General features: G+C 32.2%; 1 protein-coding gene across 5 annotated transcripts in view; it reads left to right on the top strand.

Annotated features, from left to right (window-relative positions):
* Positions 1-3,156: 3,156 nt before the first annotated feature.
* The window catches only part of LOC119068178 (papilin), a 44,331-nt gene continuing 35,225 nt past the window's right edge, over positions 3,157-12,262 (top strand). For 3 of the 5 annotated variants that reach the window (XM_037171668.1, XM_037171669.1, XM_037171666.1), the window contains exon 1: positions 3,158-3,572. In XM_037171668.1, the coding sequence (XP_037027563.1) occupies positions 3,550-3,572 (23 nt within the window). In that variant the 5' untranslated portion in view covers positions 3,158-3,549. Of the gene's footprint in view, positions 3,573-12,262 lie in introns of all 5 variants that reach the window. The other 2 variants (XM_037171667.1, XM_037171670.1) reach the window with 2 other exon arrangements.

Genomic DNA, 12,262 nt, shown 5'->3' with positions numbered 1-12,262 from the left:
CTTTTTTAGCGAATTCGATTCCAGACCTCGCCTTCGGCTCTGTCTGGAAACCTCTCACACGCTAAAAAAGACTTTCATTCATGCGTACGAAATGTACTATATCATTCGGTTGCATAATTAACTGAATTTTGTTACGAATGATGAAAAGTGGCATTTTTTTTGGTAGATTGGGCGATTCCGAGTCGTGTCAACTGGAAACTTTTATTTCGAATTATTTCACTTCAGCGCGGAATTCGCTCCCTGAATTGCATAAAACGTTGTACGAAACACGAATCGTATGCTGGCTTCGCCTCTGGTTGACAATCGACATCTAGTGCGATAAATCTTCATCCCATTAAAACAAAATCCATATTTGTACTACTTTTCTTCATCACTTTCAAACTGAAGAGTAGAAAACAAACAGAAATTTTTTTAGGAGATTTTTCAACACTGTCGAACTATTCGATCGAATTACAATAACCTTTTCAACTGATAAATGAATTTGAATACATAAAAATGATAAGTCCATTTCGATTGATATTTATTCTTCACGGCGTACGCACACTCCCTACAATCGCGAATATTCGCAAATGTGCAGCATTGTTCATGTGTATAGCTGCTACATTGTATCTGACTCCATGGATTCAACTGTCAGCCAGTTTGAATTTTTTTTCTTTAAAGTAAAAATTTTATTCCCAACGAAAATTTGCTCAACTTTGAAGTGAAATCTCGGATCATGACTAGGTCAAATCGATCGTTATTTAACAGAAAAATTCACGAGGAATTTACAACAAAAGAGTTTTGAAAATTGGATGGAAAATGTCAAATGTGTTCCTGAAATAGATTGTCCTGAAAGAGGTTGAACTCAGCTTACACCGTTGCTGTGACAATTAGAATTTTTCTTTGTAATTGCTACCCGAAGTAATTCTAAATCCGAAAATTTTGATGTTTTTGTTATAACTTCGGACTTTTTTCGACATTTTGTGACTTATCTCATTGTGGCAATGGGAAAATTGTTCATTTGAAATATTTAAAAAATGGAAATTCTTTAAACGAAACGTTGGACTTTTTGATCCAATTTTTAAAATCGTCTTCGAAAGTTCGTATACGACATTGGTTGCACTTAATCTTACGATTCCAAGAAAATATTTAGAAAACGAAGAAAACCCCTAAATTTGGAAGGTATAAAGAAAATACGGTAAAACTGCTTGATTGAGTTCCAATCACCAAGCCTAACATGATTTGTAGAATGTTAGCCCATCCATTCATCTTATTTAACGCCTCGTCAAAAATATTTAGTTGTAAGTTTTCCCTGCATCTTCAAGCATTCATACAAAAACATGAACAAATATGGAACATTTCGAGCTGGAAAGTAAAGAATTTCATTCCAAAAGACGGCTAGGTCTTGGTAGCCTTAAGAAAATCACAACTTCTAAGAAATGTCTAATTTGTTCATCTTTTTTCATAATTTTGCCAAACTTAGACATAAATTCGGTTTACGTCAACTGGTAAATTTTACCCTTATGGGTGGGTTAGGTCATTTCTGTTCAAGTTTTCAAAAGAGTTTGAAACATTATTTTACATGCGTCGAAAACCGTACTTTGCTTGTTTCATGTTTCAAGCACTATTTTCGACGCCATCAGCATGTAAAATCCACTACATAACTCGGGATAAAAATGAAATGTCTCATTTTTGTGTGTTTATTGACCTCGGCTTCGCCTCGGATCAATACAATTCACACGAAAACTTTACTTTTCATCTTTATATCCCCAGTCATGTAAAATACTATTATTTTATTTAGAATGGCGGTACAATGAATGCAAAACGACTGCAAAGTAAAAAGACACAACACAATCGAAGGCATAGATTAGGAGATAATATCACATACAAGTGGATGACCATTCCAAAATAAGGAACATTAATAGCTCTCTTATGAAACTTTTTTGGTTTGCCTTGGTTCCTGATGTATTTTTGATGGTTTAAAATACTTGAGCCCAGACACGCTGCAATGAGCCTAAAGCAAATGGAAAGAGAAACAGCACAATCGAAAGTATAAATGAGGAGATACTGTCACAAGAAATTTTATTTCAATTCTCGCTGCAGCCATAAATTAATTTTGATTCGATTTTAACCCGAAATGCCATGTTTTAGGTATTGAAAAGGCATGCAAAAGGAAGGTGGAGGGAGAATCAAAACCAAAGGAAAAATTAAAAAACATTGTGCTGTTATAATATTATCAAAAAATAAACCGCCAAAAACATTTTTCTTGTGCAATGTGAGATGTTCCTTATACGAAATGCGACAGAAAGTCATAGGGACATCTTCCTTTTATAAAATGTAACTAAAAAAAATGTTTCATCTGCTTAAACAAGACTCTTCAACTAATAAATTAAAAAATATCGACTCTTTACAACTATTATTATAGTCAAAAATCACCCGACAGTTCAACGATACATTTTTTTTTATTACCTCACCACTAAATTATGATTCAGTGTAAAAAGATTCCAAATACTTTTCTTTGAATCTCAACTGGACTCAAATCTGATATAATTAAAATGTTGAAAATCTAAAATACCTAATAATACGAGGAAGATGACGGAACCCTATTACCTATCTAAAAAAAAATCCCTAATCATTTATAAATTGTGTTAATTCAAACATATTTTTTACAATCGATAATCTTGCCATATTCACACTATCTGCGGTTATATTAGCTGCATTAGCCTAACCCGATTGTCTTAATAAATCCTGCTTCCATATAAATCCCTATCAATACAACAATATATTACTGACTTGTTAAACAAATCGCATCATTTCAAATAAATTAGAGGCGTAAAAAGTCTAACAGCATTCTAATATAATTTTGCTACATCTACACCGCTCCGATATTTCCTCCAGTTATACTCTTTTTATGAATCACTTAAAGGGCCATGCTGATGCTGAGATTTTACATTATCGTTTCTTTACTCTCAATAACATTTTTTTTCTTCCTTTAAACAATCTTCGAGCACGCGGGTATATTACTTATACATACATCACATATAATATATACGAGCGATATATGTATAGATATATGCACACGCAACGATAAAAAATAATCAAAGAAAACCATCATTCTTGCATAGAGAAATTTCTTCTGTTACTTAGCGCGGTCGATTTCAAATATATGGTCAGTCGTTTGCTGACTCTTCAGAGGATAGCACGGTTTTGTTTTTTTCAACTCGCCTTTTTGGTGGTGTGTTTAGTTTTTGATTAAAAAAAAATTTCATTTCAAATTCAAATCTCCCAAATTTATATTTCTTTTGTGATGGTGACTCTTCACAATCATAGTGTTTTTTCGTAATTTGCAGATTTTTCATTGATTTTGATCGTTTAAAAAAAATATTTGGCATTACTTTGTGTTGTGAATTTTTTTTTTCCGTTTCTTTCGGTCACAGATTTATAATTTTTATCTGGAGTTCTTGTGGTTAGTTTTTTTGTATGCAAGTTTGTTGTGAGGATTTGAAGGATTAACATTATATAAAGCCTAATCATATTCGGCCAGTGCTGGTCGATCTGTTGAACTGGAATATGGATCTTACAAGGCGATTGCAGTAAGTTTTTTTTTTCAACTAAAAAAATTAGCAAAAAAAATTTTAAAAAAAAAATTCCCTTTTGTGCATATTTTTGATTTCTGCGAGTTGTTTTATAATTGCAAAAAAAATCGAAGTCAACGAAACAACCGTTCAACGAAACAAATTGTACGAAAAAAAAACATTTAATTTAACAAACATTATTCAATACGAAAAACCAAAATCGCTTTAAAGAAGAATTGAATAATAATACCCTCTCATTTAACCAAAAGACCAACAACATTTTTCAATTCTGTTCACCGTCAAATGTGTACATTTACAAACGATCTTCTTCTCGTTCAGATTAAATGCGTGGTAAAAACTTCAATTCTTCCACCATACATAACATTATGTGCATTGCGAATTTAAACAAAAAAAAAAAAAAAACGAAACGCAAAGATCAAAAGTCCCCCATCACATATATAATCACCATACTACAAAATCCAACAACTCAAATTCGTTGGCATGTGATTTTGTTGTGTTGCGCTCACTCACAAATCCTTTTTACTCTAAAATTATTTCGCGTGTCCCGACCGATAAGTCATTCATCCGTTGCAAATCGATTCAGCCCCAAATGAATGACCATTAAACATGTTAAACAACAACGTGAAAAAAAACGTTGTTTCACATTCAATACTCACGCGGACAGATATCGGCTGATATTGAGAGACTGATCGGCTGATCGGTTCGCATTTTTTTTTTAAACATTATTTTCAAATAATAATAACTATTTATTAGGCCTCGCTTTATTTCTCATTTTTCACCTTAATTATTCACTTATCTGTACTCCGTTTAGTAATTCCCTCTTATTTGCAGAGTGAAGAAGAAGAAAAAAAATACGAAAATCTCGTGTCGATGATGACCAATGATCATTTTTGTAAATTACATAACATTAAACAATTTACACAATTTGAAATATAAAGAGAAAAAATTGAAATTAAGGAACTCACGGATTAACAATAACAACAGCAACACGATGTAAAAGGTGATTCGCTGTATGACTTTTAATTAGGAAAACAGATATTTGTTTAACGCGCCAATATTATTATTCTTAGTGTTAGCCTTTATTTTCGTTGGATGGAGTCATGTTGTGTTTAAACTGAAATCATCTTAGACAGAACACTTCTCAAAGTATGTGGTGAATCAAATATTTTACATGAGATTTTTATGATGTTGCTGAGATTTCAGATATTACGAAATTTATACTTACCTTCGCATGCTTATAAATATATTATATAGATGCGCTGGTCAATGCGAGAAATTTAAATGAAATTACTTATACACTTGCCATGATCGTGAGTGATAGAGAAATTCCACTTTTATGATTTTCTCCACAAATTCGAAGTGGCTCTGATTAGATGAGATTTATTCAGCAGTGATTTTGTTTAGAATGGACCGACCGAATGTCTTGTTGATTCGAAAACAAATCAAACTTTTCGATTATTGAATTTCGGCCTTCTTCTAACAAACATAAAAAAAAAACTTCTTTCGAGCAAACATCAAAAGTATTTGATAAATAAATTTATCTGTGAAATTAACACATTGAGATGCCGATTTTAATATTTCTAAAAAAAATTATCGAACCTAATGTATGATCTTACTGTAATTTAGAGGAAAAAATGTTTTTCTTGACAACATTTTTTTAACTTGACGAACTGAACCGAGAGCTGAACATACCATGAAGTATATTACATTAATAGTAAAAGGGAATCGCAGGATCTGATCCTATCAATTGAATTCAGTGCCCGACTGGTCATACGGGCGATTCCCGAAGCGCCTTTTGCATTTATATATATGAAAACGGCCGTTTTCGAAATATATCCTTGTCAAGATTTTCCCGAAGGGTCCGCCACTGATTGAATTCAATAGTCGATCTAATAGAAGCTAAAACGTTTTTGAGCAAATCTTCAGAAAATTAGGTCAGATTATCGGTAAGGTAGATCCAATCATCAGTAAAGTATATGAAATAGGAGGTAATTTATAAGGTTGTGTATAGGGAGGGTATGATCGCCATTATTTAACTGGGCCCTCAAAATGGGTCGGTGAATTCAACCGCATTTTAATATAAAATTTCAAATGAACTGAAATTGTAATTTTGTTCGAAAATTACAACTTCAGAGGATTTTTCAGTACGTAACTTCGTCATTAAAACCTTGATTAAAAAGCGAAAAAAAAAACAGTGTTATTGGAAATCGACGTCAGGGTAAATAAATGGTAGCGTAAATATGTAATAGAAGATTTTGTCTACTTCATTCACACTTCGTCTTTAATTGCTAATACATTTCCCTTGTTAATCTAAATCGCACATTTTCCTCTTTCATTCGATACGATCTGGTCCCAGTCAGGCCAAGAAGTGCATGAACCTAACACTCAACTCAACAAATCCAACCTTCCAAGTGTTACTCGTGTCGTTATCCTACTCAACAAACAATCTAAGTCAATATTTTACTTGTTACATGAATTGATGGAAATCAATTCAATCTTGAATTTTACGACTGAAAACACCGTTACGATACTCGATTTTACACCTAGTGTTGGTGTTACAACAAGAAAAAGTCGAAATTCGTTTCTTGATGGGAAAAGTTACATTTTCTGTCTTCGACATTTCAATATTTTTTCAATTGTACACCGATTTTGCCTAGAACACTTCCTTATGTCTTAGGTAAAAGAAACCTTCGGGTACAAAATCAATTTATTCTTCAGCAATACACACGTGTCGTTGGGGAAATGAAAATGGGAGAACATTTATACTTAGTGCTATAAGCGATAATAAATTAAAGTTATGGGAACTAAATAACTGACTTGCATTTATACATCATACATATCCATACACACAAAGTGTGTACATAACAATTTCCCGCCTCTGTTGATAAAATGCTTTTTAGTATTTTCCACAACATTAATTTTTTCCGTAATTCGAATACGTTGGGACGGTAGGGTTAACAAGTGTAATGTGTTGCCATTTAAAATGGAATTTATTTATACTTCGTAACCTATTAAAATATCGTTTTCTTAACAATTTCATACCTGTGTGTCTATGGCACAATTGAACTATTCGCCAGCAACAATGTTAATTTCACTCTTGGTTTTGTTTTTTTTTTTTTTCGTGTGTACGTCTTCGGTGCACACACATATTATATAAATACCATGACCAAGATCATGATCGTAATGACTGAACTTCATCGTTTATCTTGAAACATTTATCCTCATAAAATCTAAAAGTTATTCGTAAAATGTGCAATAAAAAGACGATAAATCTTGGATTCTTAACTTTTTTCTCACAGAAGAGCCACAATATCATAAGACGAAGATTGAAAACGCACATATGATATACCCCAGAAGATGCAATTCCTTTTTATGTATTCCATTTAAAAGACTTCCAATAATCCCATTTCTACTAGACCAGACGATGTGTGCATCAAATTAACTCACTGAGACATCCATTGAATGTTTAACTAAAAAAGCACCCGACAAAATGTGCTAATGAAGTGTAACAAAGTACATTCTTAGTTAGAGCTGATTTTCTCGTTTACATGAGAATAGAATAAAAGTGAGCAGAATGTTGTGAATTACAACGCTAATATTTTTCTTTTAGAAAGCAGAAGTGAAAACATTATTCTCTTTATTTATGTCTAACCGGTGAAGTACAGCGCTCTCTCGATTGTGTATTTCACCAGTTCGTTTTTTTTTTTCTTGTCTTGTTCTTCTTATTCTTCAAATTTATTTTAACAGCTCTGTTAATTCTTATTTATTAAGAGGCTTTCCCTAATACAGAATATTGGTTTTTATCTCGAAGAATTTTTTTGAGATTATATTTTATACCCCAAACGTGTTATAGAAATTACAATAAAATAGTTAATTCATCATTGGTATGGTATAATATAAATATACCCTACTGAGCGTAAGAAAAATAATTTCATGGCATATATTGGTGTTACGGATGAAACGCGAAGAATCATCGACGTTTTTTTTTCTCTACTTCTTTCGTTCTTAATTTGAAAATTTCGAGTCGTCTATTTACATTTCTATTTTTTTTTCTCTATGAATATTTGGTTAATAGTTGACAAATACGGAGAAGAATGTCAAACTGTTGAATGTATACATTTTGGTATAATAAATGCATGGGACCCCTCGGATTTTCCTCGATACCTCACACAATGGAGACGAGAAAGGAGAGAAATGTAGAGATATTAATGTAATCATGTGACAGAGTATATTTATCTATATAAATTTATAACGATAATAAATGATGATAATCGCTAAATATTAATAATGACGATGTTGTTGAATTCTGTGCCAGTGGTAGTATCAACAAACGTTCTTCCAGCTACGTAAAGATAAATAGTAAGAAAAAAAAAATCCAATTTACAAATGAAATATTTCATCTCGCGACACCAGGACTATTGTTCAAAATTTTCTGTATTTCTTGAATTAAAGAAATTTATTTGATCGATGTGGTAGGAGTACAATAGATGGGCTCACGTTTAAGTAGGAAAAAATTAATTCTCTAAAAATTCTTAAAATTTTTTCAAATATCTATCTATTAGTATTAATGAATGAGAGAAGGACCAAGAAAGCTTTGTCGTTCGAGGTTTCAGGTTGATATTTTTTTTATGTTCTGAAGTTTTTGGAATGGAAAGATACCGATGGAGGTATTGTCAGATTTGTTCGGAAGTTTTTGCTAGGGCTCGAAACAGATCGTTCTGACCCGATCTGAATCTGAAAAAAGGCGATCTGAAAATTTCAGATTCAGATCCAGATATCTGGCGGCTTGATCTGATCTGATCTGAAATCTGAAAATTGAAAGCAGATCTGATCTGATCATAGAACTGAATATTTCAATCTGGAAATTTTCGGATCAATCTGAAATCTAAAAATCAGTATGACTAAACAAATGCTAATTGATTAGAAATTCTTGAACTGCTGGGCTCCGCGATAATAAACAGATTTCAGATCAGAATCAGATCAGATCAAACTTTTCAGATCAGATTCAGATCGGGTGAATTTCAGATCAATCTGAAAAAAATCCAGATTGATCTGATCTGTTCCAAGTCCTAGTTTTTGCATCTGCATCATTTCCGCTAACCACTCGTGGTCACCTCTATTAGACATGTATAATCTCGCAAAGTTGTAGAAAACTACACAGGTCGAAAAACTTCCCATATATTCTTCAAGGCTAATGCCCCGATTAGATTCAGTCAGTCGACCTGATTCAGTTTAGATTCATTTGAATCTTATCTTAAGGTTCACTTGAACTTGATCTTTAGGTTTACTTGAATCTGAACTTCAGGTTTACTTGAATCTGATCTTCAGGTTCAACTGAATATGAACTTCAGGTTCACTTGGATCTGATCTTCAGAATATGATTTCACCCTGAGCCCGTTATTCACGAATTTAATCTAATTTAATAGACCAATTCTTTGCACTTTCGTTGGTTGCAATGTTACACTCAAAGTTATATACTACGAGAAATGATTCTTCAGTCCAAATTGTGATATTTTTACTCCATCCATATTACTCATCACACCTGATGATGAAAGTCGAAATTATTCTGAATCTTCGCCGAACATAAAGTCAGTTGCGCACAATCAACAATTTAAAAAAATTCGCAATATCACATAAAAAAAAACTCTTAAAATAATTTCAAAAGCAGTTCAAATCCGACTTGTGGTATTAACCTAAACAATTAAAATGGAGAGAATTACACGATGGAAGGAAGAAAAAAAACATTTAAAAATATTTTATATTGCCGGCATTTTAATACACACACCGCGCGCGTAGATAAAATAAGACCGGTAAACGATAAATATATATATTTTCCCCGTAACTTATGCGTGGAACTTGAAGTATTGGTATACATTTCTCATTCAAGGTTTTATGTAATTCAGAGCATGTTTAAAATGTAAATATTTATCTTATTGATCACCAAAAAAAAATTTTTTGGGTGTATTTCACTCGAAATCAAAACGATGCTTAGAGTATACTTCGGTTCGAATGCTCGTATGGTACAGGTCAATCTCAACATCAATATAATATGTCTTATGTAGCCACAAAAGGCGCATAAATACATGCTGCTTAAGTAACATATAGAATAAATAAGTTCTTCTTCTTCACAAATTGTTTTTTTTTTCTTGTTCCAATGTTTAAATCAGTACCCACTGGATTAAGCATTATTCTAACAAAAAGTTTTTGGTTTTTTATTTCATTGGCATGGATGAATTGTGTGGTGGCAAGGCAAATAGTGTAGGGAAAAAAATGGTGTTTACGTTGAAACTATACTCTTGAAGTATCAAATGACGAAAAAGGATTTTCATAATTGTTTTAAATGTAAAATTTATATGATGCATCAAAAATGCAACCAACTTGCATTTTTGGGACTATGTGCTCGGTTTTGGAGAGTATATGTTACAAAACAGAACCAACCAACAACAAAAAAAAACCATCCTAAAAACTAAATAAGATAAAAAAAACTCCAGACTACCGATTCTAAGAATTATATGTCCTAAAACCCGAACATTAAACTAAGACCGCCTGCCAGTCATATAGACATTATCAGTCAAGAACAACTTATGTCTGCATTTATATGCATCATATTGTAATGGTACAAAAATTAAGATACAACTCATGAATGAATGGTTAAATCAGCAACATATGGTCGAAATGTATAATTGTTTTGTGTTCCCGTTCATAAAAAGTAAAAGAAAAAAAAATAGAAATGCGACTGTGAAAACATAATTTTCCATTTATTCTAATTGAAACAAACTAGATTGTTCCGAGTATATTTTGCACTAAAAACAACTCAATCGATGGAACATTAGAAAAGAACGAAAAGGTTTCGTTACATTCATAAAATTGATTACCATTAACGAGTTGCTAATTTTAACAACGGTTTAGCAATTCGAATTATTCTTTATTTAGAACTCTTTTTCGTTCGGACATAAAAACATAATCATTTCTTTCGACATTTCCTCTTCAGAAAAGTATATCTTTTCAAACACGTGCTGCTGCAGTCTGCAAATGGTATATATATACGAGGTTTTAATCGCATATAATTGCATTTTATTTAATAATTAAACAAAACTTGACTGAAACTTTTAGGAATGATTGCTTCAGCCTACCCAGCTGTTTATACAAACGTATAAAAATAGTTTCAAATATTATACACTAAAGTGCTACACTATATAGATTTTGTGCGGTCTACGTTACCTATATTATACTTCTTCTTAAAAACGAAAAAAAAAATCTCTCTGATCGATTGGAAATAGGATCGGTTCATAGATGTTACGGCTGGATTATTCGTTCAAATTTCACATTTTTCTTTTGCTTGAACGAAACTACCGATTCGGCGATGGTAAATTTATTTTCTCAGAACGGTGTTGTTTATCACAATTTTTTTTTTGCGATCCGCAGGGTGCATTCGTATACCAATTTCAATAAACAAATTGCATTTATCGACATGCAAAAGTGAAATTATATCAAAGAAAAACTTGTTTTCAGTTTTTCTTTTTGATTCGTACATTGCGAGAATCGGGAAAGGTTTCGATAGATTTCCTAACTGATGATTTACTTATATGCTTTGATTTCATTGCACAAAAATTGTGAAAATTGTTTACCAGGTCGTATGAAGAATGTATTCAGCCAAAGCACCTAGCAGGGTAATAGAAGTTTTACCACGTCAAATAAAGTAGTATTTCGCTACCAAAAATATCGTTAGCAGTCTTAATGATAACTTTTTTTTCTATTAGGTAATCTGATAGGTGCTTTGATTTAGCTAGAATGTTTAAAAAAAAAACAGGCGATGTCGCTTTGTGATAAAGGGAAAATTCTAAAATTGCCGACATATTCCGAAAAATTCTGGAAAAGGTAAGACAATCTGAATTTTTCGGAGCTTCTCCAGAACATTTCGGAATTCTTAGAATTAAAGAGAAATATAATTCCTGAAAGAAGCCCTGGATGAAAAACGTTGTATCTGTACTCATCATGCAATTAACCATGAACCTGTAAAATGTTAAGTATTATTCTTATAAAGACAATTACAAATTGCTGTTGACTCACGTTAACCTCTTGCAACAGCAATTTTACTGTAGTTTGAGAAGTTTTGCAACATTGTTTTTATGAAGTTAAATATTGTAAAAATGAATGAAGCAATCTTTCGTTGTTTCACTTTGTCTTCTCAATTTTATTGAACATCAAAGGAGCAACTTTCTTAAAAAAAACACGATTCCAAGAACTACAATGTTTATATAGTGTCCTAGACTCTCACAAGAAGTACCAAATTTAAACACATAACTCCATCTCAATGCAACATGTGTACGTCTCGCAATGTCGCACAGTTTATGCTAAAATATACGAAACATTTGTGTCGATCCACCAAAAACAAATTAATTTTAATCGCACAATTTATCAAATGCAACAGCCGAAGTGTGCGATTATTTTCATAATAAATACACCATGGTGGCCTGCATTTCATTTACACATAATTCATATCATTAAAACTTCATTTTTTTTCTCTCACTCATCCAACCACTAAAATTATGCGAGAAATAAAGAAAGAAAAAAAACTTTGTCTTCGGCTTTTTCGACAAACCTAATTTGTTTAAGTGATCCTATTGCTATAAACATAATAATTCATCGTTATTGCCTGTTTAACATACCACCGCACTTTGTATTAG

Source organism: Bradysia coprophila (genome assembly GCF_014529535.1).
Source record: "Bradysia coprophila strain Holo2 chromosome X unlocalized genomic scaffold, BU_Bcop_v1 contig_173, whole genome shotgun sequence".
NCBI lineage: Eukaryota > Metazoa > Arthropoda > Insecta > Diptera > Sciaridae > Bradysia > Bradysia coprophila.
Note: the sequence above shows the minus strand (reverse complement) of the source record. Positions and strands in the feature narration are given on the sequence as shown.